At 55.0% G+C, this 24,912-nt stretch overlaps 1 protein-coding gene across 1 annotated transcript; it reads right to left on the bottom strand.

Moving 5' to 3' along the window:
• Positions 1–866: 866 nt before the first annotated feature.
• TWF2 (twinfilin actin binding protein 2) lies at positions 867–24,884 on the bottom strand. Its single transcript, XM_027727374.2, is given in 13 exon segments — positions 867–2,283; positions 2,461–2,582; positions 2,915–3,065; positions 3,160–3,285; positions 4,010–4,066; positions 4,515–4,595; positions 4,598–4,702; positions 7,201–7,215; positions 8,336–8,440; positions 9,223–9,318; positions 10,791–10,969; positions 15,089–15,166; positions 24,780–24,884. Coding segments are annotated over 13 exon segments (1,308 nt in total). The 5' UTR covers positions 24,805–24,884; the 3' UTR covers positions 867–2,115.
• Between the last annotated feature and the right edge of the window lie 28 nt (positions 24,885–24,912).

Here is a 24,912-nt window from a genome sequence, read left to right as displayed (position 1 = left end):
GCTGAGACACAGCACAGCCCTGGCCTGGTGCAAACTCCACTAGGCTGGTTGAAGAGCACATTCAGGGCCAGGGCTGTGCCAGCGCAGTACACAGGGACTCTTTCCCCTGGGAGAACTGCTCAGGACACCATAATAAATAAATAAAAAAAATCAAACAGGTATCTAAATTGCAGCCAAGATCCTCTGGGCAAGGAGAGGGGAGGTTGTGTCACAAGCCAGGGCACGCTTCCTTGCTTCTCCATCAGGACCCACTGTTCAGAAATTTAGGACACACAGCCCAGCTGGAGGTCCAAGATTTGGGCTGTTGGGTTTTTTTCAGATGCTGAAGATCTCTGGCAGGGTGGCTGCTTGCCACTAAGGAAGATGTGGGGTCCAACTCCCCTCCCAGGAGCCTGGGAACCTCTGCCTTGCCCTGGCTGAAGAGTGGGAGAGCTGGGAGCCTGGGATGTGGGCAGACCCCATTGCCCTCCCAACTCTTCTCTTGGCTCTGCATCCTCCTGCTTTCTCTCCCTATGGCCAGGCAGGTGTTTATCCCAGGCAAGAGAACAGCCTTGCAAAATCCTCACCGGCCATGAAAAATGGAAAGCTGGGCTGAGCAGGGATGCTGCCTCCTGCAGCCAGCTCTGGCTCTGGGCATTACTGGAGTGGTCGAGTATCAAAACCCCTGCCAGACATTGAAGGGTTGTCTCAGACCCCTGGATTTGTGTCAATGTCCTTGGGGGTGGTGAGGGCTGGATGCCTCCATGGCAGGCAGGCTGTGAGAGCTGCTGGTTCCCAACGTCCAAGGAGTTTTCTTTGCAGCTCCAGAGCCCACTGCTACTAAATGCCCAAAGCTGGGGAACCCAGGGGACTTCCAAAGAGCATCAGACTGTTTTAAAAATACTTTATTCTTTAGAAAATACAGCGTTCAGTACAGTGTGCTCTGCTCCCCCCAGCTTCAACCCCCTGACTCCGCCGAGGTCAAGGCAACATCGGCACGTTCACCCCACAGCTGGAAAGCAGAGGGCAGGTTTCACCGACCCCCTTTCCATCCTCCCAGGGAGGAAGGCGGCTCTCAAGCCCTCACTGGAACCCAGCAGCAAGGTGCTCTCCCCCAGACCCCCAGCACAGCCCAAATCACAGTGCCAAGCTCGGCCCGTGGAGCCCTTGGTGGCTGGGGACATCTGCAGGGGGCACACAGGGGCTGTCATGCTTCCCCACATAAGGATTTGGGGTAGCCCATGTGATTATTAAGACATGGGGCTGCCCCAGCCCAGAGAGCCAGCTGAAAACCCAGGGGGTAACAGTGGGGGCTGGGGAACAGGGGGAACAGGGCTCAGGAGCCCCTCAGCTCCCATCCTAAACAGAGATGGGGCTGAGTCAGGGCTGTAACAGATCCTTCTGAGGGGAAAAGCCTTACTGGGGCAGTTCAAAAAGGGGATGCAAACATCACCCAAAGGCAGAGTGACCTTTCTACAGGTCCAGGCTGAGCTTGGGACTCAGTGGGGAACTTCCACCTCCCGCTGCCTGGCTCTCTGCAGGGAGAAACTCCCACCCCGCCGGAAGCAAAGCCCACCCTACAGGAAGGGGTCCTGCCCACACCCCGAGGGGGTGCAGGATCACTCCAGGCCTGGGGCAGGGGGGCTGTACACACCAAGAGCAGGACAGGGGAACAAAGTCTGGGGGAGCAGGGAAATAAGCCTTTTCTCTCTTCAAACAGGAATCCCCAACGCCACCCCCTTCCCTTTGCATAGAGCAGCTTTCAGGTGAGCGTGCCCTTCAGTCCCCCAGGGACTGAAGTCCCCAGGGAGAGCGGCGGTTGTGACCCCAGGGGGGACAGAGGCAAGGCTGGGGACGTGGCCCTGCTGCTCCCGTCCTCCCCCAGCAGCCCCGGGGCTCACACAAGGACGCAGGGAAAGGAAACACCGACAGCCCTGAACCCTCCCCATCGCTCTGCCCCCAGGTGCAACAAGCCATCCTGATGTTTAAAAAAGGAATGAAATAGGAAAAAAAAAAAAGGGAGGGGGAAAAAAAAAAAAAAAGGCTGAGATGGAGGGAAAGCTCCCCAGGTCAGCGCAGAGGAAGGTGGGCAGCGCCGCGGGGATGCTGTCCGTTCACCGCCCGGCCCTGCGGGATCTAACTGTCCTCGCCGTTCTCGCCCGGCCCCTTGATCAGCCGCTTCTGTCCCCGCTTGCCCACGGGCCCCTTGGGCTTGGCGAAGGCCTGCTTGAAGGCGTGCTGCTTGGGGTGCACCTCCTCGTACAGGAACTCCGCCGTCAGCTCCGCTCCGTCGTCGATCTCGATCTGCACCCGCAGCGGCAAAGGGAATTAGCAGCTCCCTTGGGTTTTGACACGCGCCTTTGGGGCACACGACTCGCCCCCAAGCCCTCCAGAGGGGCTGGAGAAACGCTGCAGCACAGTCCCTTGCTGATGCCCAGCACGGGTCTCTGCTCCCTCATCTCTGGGCGGGCTCGCACTTACCTTCTTGGCTATCTCCAGGCAAAATTCCTGCTCCACAGTGTCCAGCAACCGGCTCTTGCAGCTGGAGTAGAGCATGCGCTCCTTGATGCTGCACTTGTACCCAGGCATGGAGTAGATAAAGACTGCGAGAAGAGAGCAGGGCTTGGGGTGCTGCCCAGGCCTATGGCCAGGGTACACCAGCTGCATCCTACCCTGGTCACATCTCTTCCAGCCCCGAGAATCCCAGTTTATTCAGTGACAGAAGGTGAGGCATCCCATCCATCACCCCTCCCAAATCTCCCCTGTTATGCCTGTCATGCACTGGCCACCAAACCGCCCCCACAAATCCTCTGTGGCAGCACTCAAGGCCCCCTGCTGCACCATCCCTATCCCCATCCTTGCTTGCTCCCCATGTGAGCAATGGTCCAGGGAGAACAGGGACCCCCCCAGCCATCCCCAGTGCCAAGGCTCTCACCGACAGACTCCAGATAGTCTCCCTCATGTGAGTGCTTGTACAGGAAGAAATGGTAGCGAGCTGAGTCCTGGGGGATCCTCTTGGGCAGGTCAGCGATCTCTGTGGGGCTTGTGTGCACCAGGTCGATGGTCTCCCGCTCCAGATCCAGCTTCTGATGGACAGAGGGATGGGGGAGCAGACGGGAGTGAGAGATGGCAGCAAGAGGGAGGGAAGTGGGGCACAGAGGAGCCATGTGAGGGACCTACCAGCTGGATGTAGTTGATTTTCTTCTGCTTGAGTGCCTGGATGGCTTGCTGGGCATCCAGCTGCAGGGGGAAGGCCAGGCCCTGCAGTGTCTGGTGCTTGCTCTCCACACTGATCTCCGTCTTCACCTGGGGATGGAAACCACCTCGAGTGTCAGGGCACAGTGGCAAAGGGTGGGGAAGGGAGAGAAAGGAAAACCAGCCAGTGCTGCAGCTAAAAGCTTCTCATCCAAGGAGCTTCCTGGCACCCAGCTCACAGGGACTACAGCATTAAACTGCCAAAAGTCAGTCAGGCTGAGGATGGTGATGCTTGTCACTGTAGCACTGCTCTGGGAGATCACCTGGGCCCAACCATGCACCCCTGCACCCCACACTGCACTCCCAGCAAAGACCAGCTCAAAACCAACGTTTCCCAGCGAGTCCCTGACAGGGATACTGCGACCAGTGCTGGCACATTTCCATCTCCAATCATCTCCAACTGCTACCCGTGTGACAGGGGGAGCCCTGAAATGACAGCGCTGAAATGACCAGTTGCACAGGTCCCCACCAGCAGGGAGGACAACCCACCCTCCTCAGTGAGTTTAACTGCAGCACACAGGCATTCCCTCCAACGCTGGAGCTGGGGAACTGGAGATCCACAGTTGGGAAAGATCCCAGATGCTGTTTTCCCCACAACCCCTGAGGCTGCTGCCTGTAACCCCTAGTCCAGGAGATCAAACCCCACTTCAAAGAGGGAAGAGAAAGAGATTGCAGAGACATGGCATCGCCCCGGGTGCCTCCATCCAGCCACAACGGGGGTCCCTCACGGGGACTGGAGGGGAAGGGGGGTCAGGGCGCGGCGGGCACACCATACCTCCTCGGGGTCGGGGTACTCTACCAGCGATGGGCAGCAGCAACAGCCCCCCACCATCTGCCACAGAATACAGGGAGATGGCGTCACCCTGATGGCGGAGGAGCCCTTCCCACCTCAAGACCCCCTCCCAGGGAAACAGCCCAGCAACTCTAACCCAGGTGCTCTGCAGCGAGCGTGGGTCCCTTTCCTTTGGGATCTGTTTCAGAGATTATGGATAGAGAGTCCAACCTTTATGGCTTTTTCTTTCTTCATTGCCCTCCCCCTGACAGAGAGAAGGAAGAAAAGTCAAGGCATGCCAAGAGAAATGCAGGAGTTTGAGCTGACATCTCAAAACCACTCGGCAGCGCCGAAGTGGGTCTCTTTACAGGGCTGCCCTTTGTTACAGGAGCCTCACATGGCACCCACACCCCTGGGGAACGACGGGCTCGGGTGCCCAGAGCAGAGCATGCAGAAAAACAATGCCAGGAGAAGGAAAACCGGGCATCAAGCAGGCAGAGCAGCCTACCATCTCGGTGCTCGAGTCTTGGGAACAGGAATCCTGCGAGCGTGGGGAGAGGAGACACACTGTCAACAGCACCCTGCGCAGGGATGGGGGGGTGTCTCGTGTGAAACAAGAAGGGGTGGGGGACACACGGACATGCCGGGAGGATGAAGCTGTACCACGTCCCTGCTGGAGGCCAGGGAAGGCCAGTCCTGGCAATGTGGGCAGGGAAAGCAGCAAAACATGACACAGGAGATGTCAGAGCTGGGGAGGAGTGGGAGGGAGACCCCCAGCTCCGAGCCTGGGCAGCCCTGCATGCAGTGTCTCTGCCAATGTCTCTGTGCAGAGCCTGTCCCTGCCCCATCTCCTGCTGGCTCCCCAGCTAGGGTGGCCCCAGCCCAGGGTTTGGAGGAGTTCCAGCATTTTCAGCAATAGATTTTGGGCTACGCCAAAGGTTTAGGAGGAAAAAAACGCCCAAAGCTCTATCAACACCAAGCACCCCAGAGGATGAGCAGGGTGTGAACGTGCAGCTCTCGGGAAAGGGAAATAATTGCTTAGATGGGCACAAAGTCCAGCTGACCTCCAGCTCTGCTGTCCTACCATCCCCTGGGATACCATGGCACCAGCAAGGGCGGAAGGGAAAGCACACAGGGATTCAGGATGCACACAAGCTTGCCCGGTCCCACCCTGTGGAGAGGTGCAGCGCAAGGACATCACCACTGCCAACACCCCCAGACCCTCAGTTTTCTCTCCTGTAAATGTAAGGAGACTGGGAAGATTATAGCAGGACTGGAGAGAACTCAAGCTCCAACACAAAGGACACTGAGGTCCAAAAACACCACGAGATGGAACTTTGTCCTAGCAACATCAATTTCCCCATACCCCTCTGTATTTTCTACTCCTTCCCTTTTCAAAAACACAAAAAACTGGCTCCCTGAAACACTCCCCAGGGCACAGCCCAAGAGCCAAGCATGGGACTGCCGAGCATATGCCACATCCTGGCTGCCCAGCCTTGCTGGCAGCAGGCTTGCCTGCAGGGTCATTTTATATCCTTTAGGTTAGATTTTCCCCACCTCCTTCCTCACTCCTAGCATGGTGCTGACCTTGGTTAACGAGCACTTCTCTGTCTTATGGTGAAATCCTCATGGGAGGTCTCTGGCGAAGCCTCTGCTCTACCCACCCTCCAACACAGCCAATAATGACACCCCCTTCCACACTGCGATGGCCCCCCCACCTTTAGTTCCTTTTAATTCTCCTGCCCCCTCCTCCAGCCCCATCAGTGGGATATGCCTGGCTCCCCGCTGTGTTTCTGAACCTGCTACACCTCTAGAAAGACTCCCCACTCGTGGGTGTTAAGCTCAATGCAAAATTCAAAGCTGTTTCTTAGCCCACGGTCTGCTGACAACTCTCAGCTCAGCAAAGCTCGCATTTTCCAGCTATTTAAAAATATATATAGATATAAAGCAAATGGCAAATTTCCCTAAGCTCCCAAGCAGCTGTCAAGAAAGAGAGTATTTCACGACATCACCTCTGTCTATGCAGCCCTCAAACCACAGGGAAAGCTTGGCTCATCAGCCTAAAACCTGCTTTCCCAAAGGCTGGGCACCTCCCTGGGGGACATGTGGCCCTGAGTCCTTCCTTGCTCAGGGTCAAAGGCCGCTGAAGCTGCTGCCCTGCAGCCATGGCCTGCCCCTTCCTGCTTTGCTGCTGACCTTCCCCTCCCACCCCCTCTCTGCACTTTCCCAGTGGCTGAGGAGGATCCCAGAGAGCTCGAGAAGCACTGCCATGTTCAGGGTGAAGACTGCCAACCTGTCCAGGGTCTCAGAAGGTTGTGAATCAACAATGCAAAAGAAGAGGGGAGCAGAGCCTCCACCAGCAGCTCCAGGCAAGGGGCACAGCAAAGCACTTGTGAGCTGGTGGCTTTTAAAGAAACCATGTCCCTTGTGTCGCTTCCAAAATCCTGACAGACAGGTTGAACACAGGGGGATGTGCAGGGTCCTGGACTGCTAGTGGGGCTTGGGCAGACACACAGTGAGAGGTCAGTGCTGAGGTCTGGGATTGCCCTGGGCCCAAGTCCCAGGTCACTGCTGGCCCTGAACACTCGCTCCCACATGTTGGATCTGCTCCCCCAAAGGCAACTGCAACGTGTAAGCACGTGGAAGGACCCTGTGCACAAGGTGCACACGTGTGCAGGGACCCTGCACGCTGCAGGCAAGGCTGGAGGCATCGCTGTACCGAGTGGGGGCTGCAGGTTGTGACCTGCTCCCATACAACCCCCTCGATCACAGCCCTCTGCTTTGCAGGGTTCCAGAAACTCGCTCCAAGCTGCATTTACTGAGAGTCCTGGGTTTCCCCATCCTGGGGACATCAGTGTGGCACCGAGCACCCAAACCACAGCTTGCACCACCTCCTGCTCCATGTGCAGGGCCGAGCGGGCGCAACACCAACACGGAGACCCTTCACCCAGCATCGGCCACTTCCCACCTTTAAATCCACAGGCAAAAACACATCCATCTTCATCTCTTTCTAAATGTTGGTGATTGCTCCCCATGGTCCAGCCTGACACAGGAGACCATGTACCTTTAAAATAACCCCAAACAAACTAAAAGGCAGCAGCATCTCCACCCAAGAGCTGCGTCTCACAAAGGCGAGGGAGGGAAGGAGAACACGGCAGGTCACCTGGAAAATGAGCACCACAAGCACTACTTACCTGGGCCACATGACTCTGTAAGACACAGCCCAACACCCCCCCAAAACTACTTAATCCCGCAGCACTGGCCAGACAAGGTGATGGCACAGACATCCCGAGGTGCCAAATGAGCTGCAGAGCCACCATCAGCACTTCTCTCTTCTCCAAGCATGGGAATCACCTTGGATCCCCCAGCACAAATCCTGCCCAACCCCTCCAGGCTGGGAGCTGGGATAACTCCACTGAGACCCATGGTGGGGACCACCCCTTAGTGGCATCTCCCAGACACCCCTCAACTTCACCACCCCCAGACCTGCTTTGGCAGGTGGAACCCTCCTGCCTCATCTTTGCCATTAATTAGTACTATCAGGCTGATTGGCTTCATGTCTCCCAGGCATTTCCTGATCCACCCGTGAGCCTCAAAGCCTCGGTGCAGGTGGAAGAGACGGATACTACTCTAGAGAGGAAGGCTTTCCATCAAAGGGAAATCCCCTCATCCCCAAAAAAATACTGCTTCCAGGTGGTCTTCCCACCCAGTGATCCAACCCCTCTCCCTGCCTCAGTGTTTCACTCAGAGGTCGGCATGAATGCCGTGAATGTCAGCAGGGAGATGACGGTGTTACAGCCTTTTCTGCCCCCAGCCCCACCCCGTGACACTTCCACATCCTCTCCAGCATGTAAGCCCCCAAATTTAGGCTAAGATCTGTATTTCTTGGGATAGTATCCCTCATATTTATAGCCATAGAGGAAGAGCATGGGAAAGGATGCTGCTGCAGCCCAAAGGTAAGCCTGAATTCTTACTGCTTCCCCCACAACTTCAAACTCAGCGCTGGCTTTTGCCCCCACACTCAGAGGTTAGAGACTGCTGCCTGTTTTCAGCCCTAAACCATCTTCTGACTGCCAGCAAAATGCAGTCCTGAGCTCGTGTTCAAGGAAAAAAAAAAAAAAGTGTAAATTCCTCTTTATGCCACCACAGTTTGACTGTGAGGAGGCTTGGTCACCTCGGCAAGGGTGAGAACAGGTTAAACTGCAGAGGTACAAGGGAGCAAAGTAAAAATGAGCCATCCCTTTTAGCTGAATGCTCATTCCCTGCATCCCACATCCCTTCATGCTCAGAGGGTCTCAAGTTCCTCTCCTGGGGCTGCTGGACACCCACCTCGTTGATGCGGATCTGCTGGAGCTCCTGCTCGGCTGCGGTCAGTGGGGCTGGGGCAGAGCTGGAGGACACGTGCTTTTGGTAACCACTCAGGGACACGTCCTCCTGCAGACACAGGGACAGGGAGACACATCAGGGGTGGTTATCAGGATGCACCCCTAGCCTTGAGGTAAGTCTGAGCAACCCAGTGGGTCTTGGGCTCCCTCCTTACCAGGAGGATCAACCTGAGTAGTGCTCTTGGATGGCTCCAAGCAAATCCCACATTTGATTTTAAACAGTGTCCATGACTGCTTGTGCCTGTTCAGACCACCCTGCTCCTCCCCAGGCACCTGTGGCCGTGGCAGTGTGACTCTTCCAGCTGATTAACGGAGCTCATGAGCATGGAAGTAAGAAGAAAAGGCAGAGCCCACAGCCCGGGGCCCCAGAGCAGAGGGGGAATCTTCTGGAGCACAGTAGGGATCTCCCTGGCTCCCACCAGCGCCAGAAGTCCCAGCAGGACTGATGCCCAGGAGGCCCTAGCTGTGCAGCTCCTTCTGCCTATAGAAGAGAAGGAGAAACCTCCATCCAAGGAGGAGGGATAACCCTGGCACACAGGCAGCTGCTGGAGTGACAGTGCCACCACCTGGTGCTTCTCCCACTCAGTGTAAAGCTCCACATCTTGGAGCCTTCCTCCCACCTCTTCCACGGTCTCTATCACAGACCACAGCCATGTAGGCAGGAGAAGGTGGCAGTGGCCACCCAGGAGACTAAAGCAGCGTGAGGAACCAACCTCTGTGCTGTTCCAGCATCCCACATCCCACCACCCAGGCACTGAGCCCGGGGTAGGCTGCTGACACTCAAAAGTTTCAAAAGGACCCAAAAGGCTGCACCAGGAACCACCACCATACCTTCACTGTGCCAAACATCTCATCCTTTATGTGCCCCCCTCCAAACTCCTTCTTCACCGTGGCTCTGGTGGCAGCGTAGAGCATCTTCAGCCGGACCTGCCGGGGAGAGGGGCAGCAGCGCCGTCACAGAGGGGCACGGGGCACCAGGGAGGTGCCCAGCGCTCACAGACACCATCCCACCACCAGCTCCACAAACATCAGCCCTCCTGGGAGCAACCACCCAGTTTCCAGCTCAGTCTGATTTCTAATGGCAGCATCCCTGAGTGGGGAGCAGGCGGGAAAACCCATCAGCACTATTTCCAGGGCTGCCGGCGCCTGGCGCAGCCTTGCCAAGCACAGCCCACAATCCCACAGTTTATTCCATGCTTTGCTTTCCAATCCCCGAGCTCCAGTGTGCCATTTCTCACCCACACCTGGGTTGGAGGAGGTGCAAATACCACTGGAGCCACTTAAAAGTGACTTTTGCCTTTGGCACTTCTACTGCCTCGTTCTGCAACACGCAGGGAAGAGCTTTGGCAGGTGCTCCTGGGCACAGTGTGCTTTTGCAATAAGACCCTCTGTGGTTTGTTGAAAGATATATATTTAAAATATATATCATTATATAGACACATGTATATATACATGTACACATATACACACATAAAATTAGATATTATATCATTTTATCATAATTGTATATACATGTGTGTATACATATACGTGTGCATATATAATAATACTTAATTGTTAGATAGGAACTGCAGTGGGTATTTTTATATATGCATGTTATATAAAATAATATATATTACATACATTTGTGTGTGTATATATATTTATATATATATGACAAGTGCATGTATTAACATGGCAGTAAATCTATATAGCATAAAGATTATATAAAATATATAAGTATATATATAAGTATATATGTGTGTGTATATATATATGCACATATGTGTGTGTATATACATATATATACACATGCACACATATATATGTATACAGATGGCAAGCACACATGTTAACACAGCAGTAAATGTCAGGTCCACCAAAAGCCCATTCTGGAGACTTGCTCAACAGGATGGCATTTTCCAAGCCATATTGCTGACATCCTCTAAACCTGCCTCTCATCCAGCAGCCCTTTTTTGCCCAATCTCCAACACCAAATTTTGGAGCCAGGCCTGGAGAAGGGCTGGCAGCCACTCCTTCAGCAGAGCAGGGCCAGGCTGGAGGCAACTCAGTGCCAGTGCCGGCTCTTCCCAGCAATGCCTTTGGCCAGAGCCACGGTGGGATGTCTCCATCCTGGCCCTGTGGTCCATACCGCTCCCCCCTCTACATCCCAGCCCTGTCACCTCCTCAGGCAAAGAGGACAGAGACACAGTCCCAGTGCATCTCATTGTGTCTTAAAAAATTCCCCCATCCTCAAAGCAGTCTCCGCTTCTCAACCCAGGCACAGTGATGGAGGGTGTGAACGCTCCTCCTCACCCCCAGAGCAAAAGTCACCTTGGCCACCATCTCCTCCCCCCTGCACCTCCCAGAGCACGTCCGTGTCCCCCTGCTGGGGTGTCACAGCCCAGCACGGAGCTCACCGGGGAGCTGTCGGGGGACCAGGAGATGAAGAGCCACTCGTATCCCTGGGCGTTCTGGCTGTCCAGGCGGTACAGCACATAGCACGGCTGCTGCTCGTCCAGCAGGGGCAGCACGAAGGGATCGTAGTCAGCGTCCCAGCGCCGGGACAGCTCTTTGTGGGCTCCCAGCACAAGCTGTTCTGGAAGGAAAAGACAGAGAAGGGGGTGTTAGATGAAGGCAAGGCTCACTCTGCAGGACCAGACGGTGGCTCACCCAAGGGTTCACTGCAGCTCCAGCACCAACGATGCCATCCTGCAGAAAAACACTGTGGCCTGGAGCCACATGCAGCAGTGTGCACCCCCAGGTGTGACCCCCCAGGAGATGCCATTGGGGTTGTGGCTGCTTTGGAGGGGTTGGTTTTCTGCCAGCATCCCACTGCCTCCTCTCAACCATCTCCTCCCCTCCAGTGCTCCTCATTGCCGAGGTCTCCTCTGTGGCCTCCTTCCCCTCTGCTCCCTCCAGTTGAGTAGTTCTCAACCATCCCTTCTTGCTCACAGGGGAACATGAGACTTCTCCAATCCCACCTGGGAAGCTCTAGGGGCACTATAATATCTCACCAGGGACACACCAGCATTTGGGGTGCTGAGAAAAATAAGGGTCTCATTGCAAAATCCACTACCATGAGCCAAAGCTGCTCACATCAGATTCCCTTAACCACAGAGGGGACAAAATGAGAGCTGACACCCAAAGCCTGTGTCTGTGGAAATCAGGGGTGTCCCAGAGACCCCAGCCTGGGGTCTCTGCCAGGAGAGACCCAACCTCTGGAAGTAACCTAAGTATTTCACACACGTGGCAGCACCTCAAGTACCTGGAGGGTATTTTTTCAGCTGCTACACAAGTGGCAGTGGGGCTGGGAGCCCTGCGAGCTGGGCACTGCTCAGCTGAGATTTAAACACTGGAGCAGGCATCCTACAGACATAAAACCCACCCTCTGGTGAGGGTCAAACCAAGCTTTGGGATGGCTGAATGGAAAAGTGTTGGCACTGGAGACGATTAGTGTAGGTTGCTGGAAAACAGCCTGTATTTTTATTCCATTTGTAGATGTAGAAAGGTCTGGGGGAAGATTATGGGACTCAGAACAAGATCTAGGAAAATCTGGAGGTGCCAAAGCAAATGAACTAGGACCTTGAACAATTGGCACTTGAGGGGATGCTTGGCCTGGCACGTGCCCTGCCTGGACCTCTGCCCACAGCCCTGCTGCCCACTGGGAGCCAGGGAGCCCCTTGGCTGGGGCACAGCCCTCTCCCAACCCATTCAGGCCAGCAGCTCTAAATCCCATGGCAGGGAAATTTTTAAAGAAAATAGTTGAGGAATAAAGGGTTTGGAAGGAATTACTCTCATACCTCCTTCCCACCCAAGCAGGACATTCCTGAAGACAGCAGTGCAGCCCTTCCCTGCCCAGTGCCACCCTGGCATCTGCCATCACACACTGAATCCAGTTATTTGAGCATGGGTAGCACAAGTTACCAGTTCAGTAACAAGGACAGCAGAGAACAAGGTGCTGGAAATACTTCACCTTCAACAAAACTACCTGTTCGGAGAAAGAAGCATAAAAACTTCCATGTACCCCTAAAATAAGCACAAAGCTCTGCAAATAGATTTGTGCATCACAAAGGCCTGGGATCCCAAAGAGACTGCAGGAATTTCACCTGGCCAAACTCACTGGCAGCTCGTGGGTATCTCTGTCTGCAACACATACCAACACCTCATGCAGGAAGCAATCGGTGCTGAGTCACTCCAGGCTATTCCCGGGATGTGACTAAGCCGGACCCCGGCTGTGCTGCCGTGAGCTGGCAGCCTCCAACTTTCCCCTAGGCTCTTTGCAGTTCTGCTCAATCCACTCAGGGCCAAATTTTTCTCCTTGGGAAGAGTCAGGAAACTCGAAGCAACCGCCCTTCAGCAAAGCATCATCGTCGGCACTGGCTCTTTCAGGCGCCGTTTCTGCTGGGAGCTGCTGCTAGGAAAGCAGAGCTGGGAGTGTTTCTGGCCCTCAAGGTGCCCCCAGCACTCACTGCACACAGGCTGCCTCACTCCGAAATGCCTAACAAGGAAGCTCTGCCTTCAGCTCTGGTGGGTGCCATGGGGGGACAGCACAGGAGCTCCAATCTGCAAAGCTCAGTGCACAACAGCACTCAAGTGTAAAGATTGGCACCCAGCAGGGAAGTCCACAAAGTCAACCTTGTCCAGAATCCTGCTGACAGTGAGAAGCAGAGCATCATCTAAAAACACGTTGAACCACAAGCTGTTCTCATGCCAGCAAACTGCTGCTGAGCCTTGGTGCACATCCTGCTCTCCCAGTCCTCCTCCATCCAGCCTTAGCTTTTCCCAGTAGGTCTCCAAAGGCAGCATCAGCTCAAATCACTCCAAAGGGCTGCTCAGCCATAGATGTGGCTTTGGGAATGCCTAGACACAGAGCATCAGCCATAAGGCTCCTTGCACCATCTTCCTCTCCTTCTACCTGCTGTTGCCTGCTCCGAAATGCACTGAGACAAATGCCCAGCAGGGCACAAGGTGTCTGCAAGCCATCAAACAAAGATGGAGGCTCCTCTTCCTCATCCCCTGTTCAGGCACGGCAGCTGGCACATCCTTCCCAGCCAGCTTGGGACACATCCCTTCCAGGACCAGCATGCTGGAGTCCCTCTATCTGGCTGTGACATCTGCCTGGACACTCATTACTGCCCAAAGGTCCATCTCCAGTGGGTACCAGTGGGCTGATCTTCCCTGTGTTACAGAAGAGTGGTGGCCCAGAGAGGCCAAGCGCCTTGTCCCTGAGTCAGGCTGGTGGGACCACCACCACCTTGTCCACAACAGTTCAAGCCCTTTGGCAGAGAGGTGCTCCCACCAATTCTCCTTCCCCTGCCTACCCACAGGAGCCTCAGGCTCTGCTGCACCTCAGAAGCTTCTGCAGGCACCCAAGTGCCTCCAGAGCTGCCCATGGCTCGTCCAGGCCAGGGAAAAGTAGCTGGCAGAGTGGGAGAGCTGGACTGTGAAGCACAAAACACTGCCAGGTGAGGATGGTCCATAAAGCTGCCGCTGCCACATCGGACATATAAATATACCCTATTTATCCTCAGCAGAGATGGTAGGACATGTTTTCCATTGATGATAAAACGTCTCACTTGCTGGTGTCACCAGCCACAACCCAAAGCCTAAGGTCAGGCTTAGGGACATCCATGAATTGCGTTATCCTAACACAAACCTGACTCCTATTTTTTAAAAGCAAAGAAGGTGAGAGTGCAAAATTGTTGTCAAAGATGCTCCCAAGAAACAATGTGGATGTCTCATCCCACCACACAGGGACCTGGCCGAGGACAAAGCCAAAACAGCTGAACCTGCTGTAGCCCCAGTGCTGTGTCCCTTCAAGTGGCATTTTAAGTCTTGCTGCTCTTCCGAACAGCCACTTTTGCAGCCACTCCAAAGGTCACTGTGGGCTCCTTACGACCACATCCACCTCAGTATTTGTGGCATGGTCCTGGTGGCCCACCAAGGGAGGTGGTGACAGCAGCTTGGCAGGGCATTAATGTCCCTGCTGCTGGAGAAACAAGTCATTCATATGCAATTGTATGAGGCCGAAGTGATGGAAAACCTACACCACAGCGGCTGCCCGCTGGGATGTTCAATCAGTGCTTTGCTCCACTCACTAGACAGATGTAGAGGCCACCCAAAGGCACCTTCCCATGGGACAAACACAGGCAGGTTGGTGCCGCCTGTATCCTGGGCTAGGGGCAGTTGCATGAGATGGGATGGCTTTCTGAGTGTAGCATCCCTTGTGGGAGGAAACCGGGGCCCTGTGCTGGGCCCTGTGCCACAGAGCACCCCCTTGCCCACCCCTGCCCCAAACACCTCCTTACCTGGTGTGGGATGCCACATCCGAGAAGGAAGATGCCTGTGCATCACCCCCAACAAAGGTCCCATGGTCCCTGCAGCAGTTTGTCACAGGGTTCCCATCACAATTCCACACAAGAGCAGCAAAAGCCCCCCAGAGCCCAGCAGAGATCCCGGACACCAGTGCTGCTCTGCTGGCAAAGTCACTGCTCCCCGCGGGAGCTGCCCCAGGGCTCCAATAGCTGCTCATCAGCACAGCCAGATTTTGGGCTTGTATTTCAGGTCTGGGCTGCCACGTGCCAGGAAACCCCAGCAGCATTTTCCTTGAGGTTTCCAAAAACACGAGCTGGCACCACAGTGGTGAATAGGAGAGGAGGAGAGGAAACAGAGAACAGACATGGTGTAAATCAAAGCACTTAAAAACAAGACTTACCATCCTCGATGATGACCTTGATGAGCCGAACTGAACCGTTCCGGGCTTTGGCAAAAAAGTCCCTTAATTCTGTGGTGGCTGAAAGAACCAGAAACATTGTGATCAGATTTAGCAATCGAAGGAGGTGCTGCGCTCTCGGTGACTGACCAGGGAGGGGATCGACTTGGCAGGATAGAAATTTAAAATTTTTTTGTGAAAAAATTAAATCTCTGGTGCCAAAAATTAATTATAATAAAAAAATAATAGTAAAAAGCCCAAAAAGCTGGGAGTAAAGTGCTGCGTCTCCCTGAGGTGTCACAGTTAAATAGCAGCTGGGAGCACATGTGATCCAGAGAACCTGATACTTGGCCTGGGTGAACATAATCACCCAAATTTAGACGATGGCTTGGCCAATGCAGGCAGGGAGAGCTCAAGTGACAAGTTGATTCGCTTTTCAGAGCGGCGGGGTTTGCATACTAGGGGTGGTTGGAAGATGTCCCGACAGGCTGTGACATCCCGGGCTTGCGACACGCGGCAGGATGCTGCTCCCGAGCGGCTGGGAACCAGCACGGCTCCAAACTGGAGACACTGGTTTGAAGATGAGCCCTGGGGAAGGGAAAGGCAATAGCCCCAGGGTTTTGCTCCAGAGCCAGCAGGGCTTTGATTGCACAAGGCTTTTGGGAAGCGTTTAGGGGAGCCACCTTCCTGCTCATCCCCCATCCCTGAGACCGGGCAATCGCAACTGGTCTTCAGCATCCTTCCAGGAGGCAATTGGAGGCAGTGGATATCAAAGGAGCAGCCCACAGCCAGCATGGGAGGCTTCATCTCCCCACCCTGAAAGCATTACTGGCACAGAGCTCCCCATCCCACCCAGGACATGCTGCGTGTGAAGGCGATGCCCAGGCCACAGGCCTGGAGGGGCCGACCCCCCTGATAAGGAACATCTCTCAGGTCAGCTCCCCCTGAAATCCCTTCAGTTACACACCCAAGCCCTTTGCTGGATGCAGCCATGCAGCCAAGGGGGTCCTGTGAATTCAAAGCTGCTGCACTTGTTAGAAATACTAAAGAAAGTGGCACTGCAAAGATTGGAGAGCTGGGCAGATGCCCCTCAGTCCACGTCAGGATCCGTGCTCAGTTCCCATCAGCAGCCCCCTGCTCCTGGTGCCTTGCTGTGCTACCTGCCCATTACTGACGGCTGCACCAAAGCAGCCAGCAGCAGGAGGGAACCCTGCTTGGGTCCCTGGAGCCTGAGAGCATCCTTGGTCAAGGCACTTTGCAAAGGAAGCCATCCCTACATCAGTTGGAAAGGTGCAGTGGTGGGACGTGCCACAGCAAGGGCTGTATCCATTCTGGTTCAGTCCCTCCAGCAGTGGGTTGGCACAGCCCCAGCATCACCACAGGAGGAGCCTTGACATTACCCAGCACCCACCCAAGGGACATGGTGGCCAAGGACTGTCACACAGCAGTGCCCTCTGTCCCCTGGAGCCACACCCTGGGCTGAGGCACTGCCTGCAGCTCTCCCAGCAACGAGGGAGAAGGAATCCCTGGGGTGCCCCCAGGAAACTCCTGCCAGTCCCCAACAAGTGACACTTCAGCGATGCATTTGTCCCATCAGCTCAAACCCTGCCATGGTCAGAGGCCCAGGTGGCTTCCCCTCCCATGGAGAGGAGAGGCACACACGAGGAAGAGTTTCCAGGCTGGTTCCCTGCAGGCAGCAGTGCTCCCATACAAACCCAGAGAAGGCATTCCATCAGGACCCTGTGGGAACAGGCACACAGACACCCCAGTGAAGGCACATCACTCCTTAATGGCATTTCAGGGGCCACTCAGGTAGTTTGCTGGTGTAATCCCACCACAAGCAAACCACCCTTCTCCCTCCATCAGCATCAAGGCATGTAGCCCTCCCAGTTCCCAGAGCAGACCTTCACCCTCTCCCAGTGCCAGCTGGGAGCTCAGCCTGCTCCTGCTGTGCCCAACCAAGGATATTCTGATATTTTTAGCCCCTTTCTCTGTTGAGAGTGGCTGTTTCCTTCTGGCAGCATCTGTGGTTACAGCAAACACACGAGGCGGAAGAGGAAGAGAAAGAGAGACATTTATACACCCAGGAAACCTCGGGCAGGAGACAAAAGCTCCTAACAAGCATTAAGTTTCACCAATTCCTGTTAAACTGCCAAAATGGGAGAGAATAACATCCGTCTTGGATGTTTCTACAGCATCAGCTTTGGGGAAGAAACAGGAAAGTTCTGCAGCACTAACTGGCTTGCAAATCCCTCCAGCCTGACCTCATCCTTCCCAGAACCCGAGGGCATGTGGGGGGTGTGGAAAATCAGGAGTCTGGGCAAATGCAACCTGCTAGCCCACTTGGAAACGCTAGGAGTGCCCTGAAGTGTTGGATCAATGGCTGGAATGATTGACAGTTGAGTGATTGACAAGTGATGACCAAGAGCTGGGACCTTGTGTAGGTACAGAAGGGTTGAAGGGGATGAGGAAAAGCTTGGATGCTGCCAGACAAGCCCAGCGCACCATGGGAAATACCACAAGGTCTGCCAAGGAGGAAGACTATTTCCAGAGGAGACAGCAGCAAAAAAACCAAAAAGAAATCTCAGAGGGGGCTTCCAAGCTTTAAATCTGCTGAAGTAAAAAAAAAAAAAAAAGCAATTTTCATTTAAATAAAAAAAATCACCAGGGTGTCTTCAACGTCCCCTTTTGCCTCTCATGACGCAGTTCCAAGAGACAGTGAGGAGGGAGAGGAATAAACCAACAAAGGTTTGAGCATGAGCTTGGCAAGCGTTTCATTACGGCGAGATTACGATTTAATTGGCACAGCAGACTTGATGAGATGGCTCACGTGCCTGAAATATCAATACAGAAGTCCACAGCTGGCTCTGGAAGAAAGGCAGGGAGGAGACTTCACCCTGGAGATGGTACCTCTGCCACATGGCATCTCCCTGCCCAGAAGTCTCCAGGACACAACTCAAGGGCTGAAAAACCCACACGTGGGGAAACCATAAAAACCAGGGAAAGGAAGGTGCAATAGGGGCAGAGGACTGGAGGGGACCCACACATCCAACTCACCCTCTAGACATGGGTTCCTGGAAAATCCTGGAACAAATAATCCAGAAACAAACCCAAGCTGGGCTACAGCCTGTGTTGATCTACTGAGACCAAATTGCATGAGATCCCTCACGCTTCTTCCAGCAGAGCCACAGACCTGTGGGCTTCAGGGGTCTCAGCTCTGGTTCTAAATGTCTCAAGCCAGCTTAGAAAACATGGGGGTGGTGAACCTCTATGGCATGGACACAAAACCGCATGGATAACTCACTCAGGGAGGTATCAGAGGTTGGATCCAGCAAGGTCTCCTGGGGACCTGTGGTGGGTCCAGGTTTGTCCACATTTCCATGAACACTTCTGGCAGCTGCAGTAGTGCTTCCTGCAGCTGTAAGGTGGGAAGCTAGAGGAGATGCAAGCACACGCTGGAGAAAAATTCACCGTTCTTTCAGGAGACTGGAGAAATGGGCTGGGAAAAAAAGAAATAGGACAAAACTCAATAGGAAGCCAAGAACCGTAACTAGGGGAAGGCCCAGCTACGATGATGCAGGGCAGGGTCCAGCAGCTCCAGAGAAGAGAGGTGGGTCACAAGCCAAGTTCAGGTTAGTTGCTTCATGTTGTGGCAGGCAAAGTCATTCGTGAAGGCACGAACAAGAGCATGACCGTGTTATTTGGTGCTGACAAGGCTGCAGGCACAGCAGGAACAGCATATCCAGGCTCAGCATCGTGCAAGGAGCAAGGCACAGCACAGACAGCACCTGTGCCAGAAGGCACAGCGTGTGGGAGAAATCAAAGGAACTGAGGCTGGTCAGCCCAGAGAAGAGAAGAAAAATCATGAACAGTTTGTACTGGTTTTCCAGCCAGAAACATCAGGTCCCACCTTGGCATTTGGGAAATCTCGTGATGAGGGTGATCAAACCCTGGGAAAGACAGACACCAAGTATCCATTCCTGCCCTGAAAAACTGCCAGAAATGCTGCTGGGATGTTGCTGCTTTGAGGCAGGGTGAGCTTGGTGGCATCTGAGGAACCTTCTGGCCTTTCACAAGGCAGCCCTGCTGTCCACCCTCCTGGCAGACATGATGGGCACAAGCACCTCTGCCTCCTCAGCCACCCACCCAGCACAAAATCTCCTCCAGCCACTGAGTCGTGCAGCACCTCCCTCTCCCACTTGTTCGTAGGCTGCAGATGAGTTGTCCCCTACTCATGAGCCACCTGCACTTAGCAGCCTGCTAACAGCGTGTCCCAGGTCCCCTTGCACCACACAACCTCCCTGCCCAGTGACATCTGCCACCCATTCGGGATGGAGGGCTGAGCAGAGCCCTCAGCACCAGAGCACCCAGGCTGGGCAGCTCACGGCATGGCAGGGAGGTGATGGTTTGGGCAGTGCTGGCCTTCAGGTGGCCCTGATCCTGCAGGCAAGCTGCCAGAGGACAATTGGAGCTTGTGGTGGGAAGGCACAGCGGTGCCTTCCCTCTGGCAGCACCGAGCAGGCACAGCCCAAAGCCTGAACGCCCTGAGCTGGGGAAGCAGCAGGGCAGCCAGATCCTTGCACCTTCTGCTCAGACATGCTGTTGGCAGCCAGAACAGACACTGCCCTGCCCTGGGATGTGCCCCTTTGGATCAGTCCCCAGGAGATTTCAACGCTGGGCTTGAGGCATCGTGCTTGCCTAAACTGCTGAAAGATGGTGCTTGCAGGTACCAGCCCATCAAATGCCGTTCCCAAATGGAGCCTTTTTCCAATGTTTACAGCCCCAATTAGCTTATCTGAGCAGAGCCGGGCTGTGAGGAGGCCGGAGGGGGAGAGAGGCACCCGGCAGTGATGACAGCCGTAGCCACAGCAACGGCCACTCTGTCCCTGGGGATGCCAGGGTGCCAGCGGAGCCGCCCATGCAATCCCCAGGGAAGCACCGCGGGGATGGGGATGGAGGCGACAGCCACGCGCCTCCCCCGCGCCTCCCCCTCCTCCATCCTGTTCGCTCGTCTGGGCAGCAACAGGGTTTTGCTTATTTGACCCTTCCCAATCCCCCCTCATCCCGGTGCCAGCACCCAGCTCCCAGATCAATAATACATGTTCCCTGAAACAGATGCCTCTCTCAATAACATCGAGCCACCTTGTCCTCCCCGATGGGAAACCCGAGCCCCCAGCCATCAATCTTTCATTCCCTGGACATAATCTTCAAGACGATGCCGCTCTAAGTGGCTGCTTCCCTTTCACTGTCCAGGGCACAAGCATGCCTGGGATGCAACAGGGAAACCCTGCCAAAAAAACCAGCCGCAAACCCGGGCAAAACTTGTCCAAGCTCCAGGGAGGCTTGGCCAGACAGAAGTCGAGATGCTGATGAATAAAACATTCATTATACCTGCACTACCCACGCCTTCCCTGCCCAGCAGCCTCTGCCCAGCTCCTGTCTGGGCGTCCAGGAAAGGACACAACTGCAACAGGCACAAAACAGCTTCTGCTGCTGCTAAAATTCCTTCTTTTCAGTCTATCCCGGTGTAACTCCGTCACGCAGCGCCTGCTCAACCCGCTTGCTTGCAGGGAGCTTTGCTGCTGACGGACACGCATGGCCAGTTTAAGCGCTAAGAGGATTTTATTCCTCACCGTGGAAAAAAATAAATATGTCCTTGCATGGAATCTTTTCTGTGGGGAAAAAGCTACAGATGTCAGAAGAAAACAGAAAGAAGGAAGGGAGGGAAAAAGAGGGCAAGAGAGGAAGGAGACAAGCAGAGCTTTTCTCCCGATTTTCTGTGGGGCTAGGCTGTATTCCTGCAGGATTTCACACGGATGGCTCCTGGTCTGTAGTGCAAATCCTGCCCAGAGACTTTGAGCCAACACCAGCCATTTGCTTCTCAGCACCCGATTTTCCACATGGGTGCCCATGACCTGTCCTGTCTCCATTTTGCCACCTCAGATCGGAGTTATTTGGCCCTTCCCTTGCTCCAGGGTGGGCAGCACCCACCCTGCAGGCAGCATCAGTCGGATCCCAGAGCAAAGCAGCGGTGCCTGCAGAAGTAGCTGGTTGCTGTTGCTTTTCTCTGCCCAAGTAAAGCCACCAGTGGGAGCACTGGTTTGGGTACTGAGGGGAACAGAGGGCCAGGGACAGACCCTGGCAGTGATCTCATTGCATTTACAGTCTCTCAGTGTACACTTTCTGAAGGATTTCCTCTCCCCCACCATTTTAGGTGTTTAAATTTAAGGGGTTTGACATCTCAGGGCGTTTGTCTGGTCTTCCATCCACATTTGCCCTCCTGGTCATCCTGCCGTGCCATCCACTTGGATATGGGCCATTCCCCGAAGTGGGCATCAACCTCTGAGTTGGGTGTTGGCCCAAGAAAGGAGCTCACAAGCAGAGACTGGCTCCTCAAAACCATCCTTGCAGCAGTCTGGTGCCCTCTGTCCCCCATGGAAAACAGGGGCCAGGAACCAGCCATCCCTTCTCCTCATCTGCTGATGGCATGGTGTGACATCTCCCTGGTTAGGGGGTTATCCCAGCATTCCAGCCACAAAGCTGTCCTGGATTCAGGTGTCCAGGTGCCTCAGGAGCCAATGGTGCCTCCCAGGACAGGAATAAGAGAGGGGCTGAGGATGTGGTGGATGGGGAGCGAAGGTCCTTCTTTCCTCCTGCTGAAGAGCCAAGAAGCCAGCTGTTTTCCAAGGAGACCTTTGCAGACCCAGTAGCTCCTGTGTCTCGCCTTTTTCCTCCTTTTTTCCCATCTGACAGTATTCCTGCCTGTGTGCTTATGCTTCTCCATTCCTACCAGATGTTTTTCCAATGCAAGATCCAGACCTGGGGCAAAGTGGCAGCTCAGCTGTGGATGGGAGTGAAAATCCCCCCCCATCCCCAGGTCTTGCCACCTCCCCCAGAAAGAGCAGCCACCAAACTCTATTTTTGGGTTGAAGAAACAATATGCATTTGATTTCTTTACCTTCTAGATGAAAAAAAAATACCCTCTAAGAGACTTTTTCTCTCTACCCAGAGGTCTTGAAAGAGATCCCAGAAGCAACTGAAAGCAGATGACCTCCCACCAGCATCAAAGCCCTGGTTCAGCACTGCCTTCCTAAGGTTTTAAACTCAAGCAGTGAATGCTTGTCCCCATCTAACGCTGCTGAGGGTAGAACATGGACTGCAAAAATACTCAATGAATCCTCCCAGCTGCAGCTAAAAAGTAGGTTTCCAGCCCCAAAAAACCCACAGCACCCCTTGATAGCTTCCAACCGCCTCCCCAGCCTGGCAGTCTCCATGGCAGCCTGGTTTTCTTGCTGGCACCTTCAAGGGAGCTGCCAGGGATACACAAAAAAAATCATAATTAGCCTCTTGCCCCTGTATGAAAGGCTCAGCCCTGATTACACACCCTGAACCTGCAGCTCTCACTGCCACTGCTTCCCCTCCCTGGGGACCACCTACTTCTCCCCAAAAGCTGGGATGACATGGTAGCCTTGTAGCAGGGGGCTGCTCCAGGTGTTCCCTATGACCACATCACCCTGCTCTCTCATGGATCTAGCACAGTATGGAGCAAAATCCCTCACCAGCTTGTCCACAACCTCCCCTAAGCCAGCCATCGGATCTGATCGTAATTCCCCTGGGAGCAGATGCCTTCCTGCAAACAAGGAAGAAATGGCAATGAAAAAATACAAAGCAATGGGTGCACACAAAGATAACAAGGCCCCAGGAACCAGGAAGATGCAGAAAATCCCTCCTCCTCAGCAAACAACAGACCTCAGCGCCTCAGCAGAGGGGATGAAAGCAGCAGTGGGATTGCTGTTCCTCATTCGATATGGAATCTGCTCCTTGCTGAGCAAACGGATTAATTTGATCACTGTGCCGGGGTGGGGAGGACTGAAAGACCCCAAATCCCCCTTGGGGGATTCCTTTAGAGCCTGGAGTGCCCCATTTGAGCACTGCAGGTGTTGGAGGGGCAGATTTGCACTCAGAGAGGAAACAGCAGCTTCCTGGAAGAGGGACCACAAAGGAGGGGATGGAGAGAGGACCCAGAGATGTCCAAGATGCTGCGACAGCAAGGCCACCCAACACAAGTTATTTTCCATAACCATGGGAAGGTTTTTATGCCACTGCCAGCTCGAGGATCTGCTGCTGGGCCAGAGCAGTCGGGTCAATCCCCACCCTGCACTGCTGCAGCTCCTCAGGGGAAGTCTGAGTCCCTTCCCCTTTCCCTCAGAGAGCTGCTGACGGGGCACATCACATCCTACAGGGCAACGGTGCCTCAGGGTGACTCCCGGCACTGGTCGAAGAGGGTTTGCCAAGCGGTGGGCAACCAAGGTCAGGGAAGGTCAGTGCTCTCAGAGGGAGCCAACCTGGCACATCTCTCTCCCCAGCAGCCACAGGGAGCCAGGGAAGATGGCACCGGTGGCACAGGAGCAGCCGGGCGCTGCTGGTGAGCAACAGGCAGCAGCCTCTTGGGGCACACAGCACAAGAGGCCCTGCCTGCCCAAACCCCACAGGGAGCTCTGCAGAGCGGGACCGGCACACTCAAGAGTTCAGGTGGGCGCTGGGGTCCATCCTGCCGATTTTTTCTTTTTCCTTTTTTAATTATTTTACATTTTTACAACACAGGGATCATTTAATTAGAGCCTGAACTTTAGGATCTAAGTTTAAACTAGAAACAAAGAAATCTGAACCCAAACGCTGTCAACCACCTGCTCTCCTGGGCAAAGCAGGGGAAACATCCAAGCACCATCGCTGGCCACTTCTGAGCTACAGCCCCCGCTGGAGCATCTGGAGGGGAAGGATGCTCTTGGCCATGTTCAAGGAACAAGGATGGTCATGGCACGAAGGAAGAGCAGGCACGAACTCACACCCTGGTGCACAGGTGCTAGCCGTGAGGAAGGGAGCTGTGACCATGTCCCTGCTCTCCTCCCGGGACATGCTGCGGGGCTGGATTCACATCCGACCACGCGGAGCAGGGCTCCAGGGGTGGCTGCTCTCACATCCCTGCTCGCATATTGATTCGGTTACATAAATTATGCAGCACCTCTACTCCTGATTAATATTGCTAATTGAGCTGGGAGGTGGGGGGCAGGAGGGAAATACCGTGAGGACACACAGTCAGTCATGCACCAAGCGCACCCAGAAATGCAAAAGCCGTCGTCTCGGGGCGCTGGCTGAGTCCCGGGGGGAGCGGGCGGAGAAGCCGGGGAGCAGGAAAACACTCGGGCTCTCCGCACCTCCCCTGGGCTGGGGGCAGCCGGGGACAAGCATCTGCGCCGGGAGGGGCGCGGTGGCCGGGGCTGCGGCCAGGCAGATGTGCGTGACACTTCTGCCCGAGCGTGTTACAGCGGCTGTTGAGCATCAGCCCAGACAAAGGATGCGGGAGAGCCCCGCACCCGCGGCACCCCGGAGCCAGACCCCCCTCCCGCAGCTCCTCCCGGCACCCAAACGCTCCGAGCCTGACTCAGTGTCCCCCTCCCCCGCTACTCGCAGGAAACCTGCCGGCTCCTTCGGGAAGCTTCATCTTATCGCCCCCATCACCCCCCCTGTCGCGACACCGCCCGCATCCCGCCCGCGGCGGGGCCGGGGATGTGCGGGGCGCGGCCCCGGCGGTGCCTCCCGCGGGGGGCGCAGCCCGGCCCGGGGGTGTCCGGGGGCTGCGGGGGTCCCGCGGGAAGGGCCGGGGGGGGACCCGCGCTCGGCGGGCGCCGCTCACCGTGGATGCCGGTCTGGTGAGTCATGGCTCCGCTCGGCTCCGCTCGGCTCCGCTCCGCTCGGCTCCGCTCCGCCGCGTCCCGGGCAGGAAACGGCTGGGCAAGGCAGCACCGCCCGTTCCGGAGCGCGGGGCC

This window comes from Pipra filicauda, unplaced genomic scaffold (assembly GCF_003945595.2).
Source record: "Pipra filicauda isolate LSUMZ 115617 unplaced genomic scaffold, ASM394559v2 scaffold103_size3290846_pilon, whole genome shotgun sequence".
Lineage (NCBI taxonomy): Eukaryota > Metazoa > Chordata > Aves > Passeriformes > Pipridae > Pipra > Pipra filicauda.
Note: the sequence above shows the minus strand (reverse complement) of the source record. Positions and strands in the feature narration are given on the sequence as shown.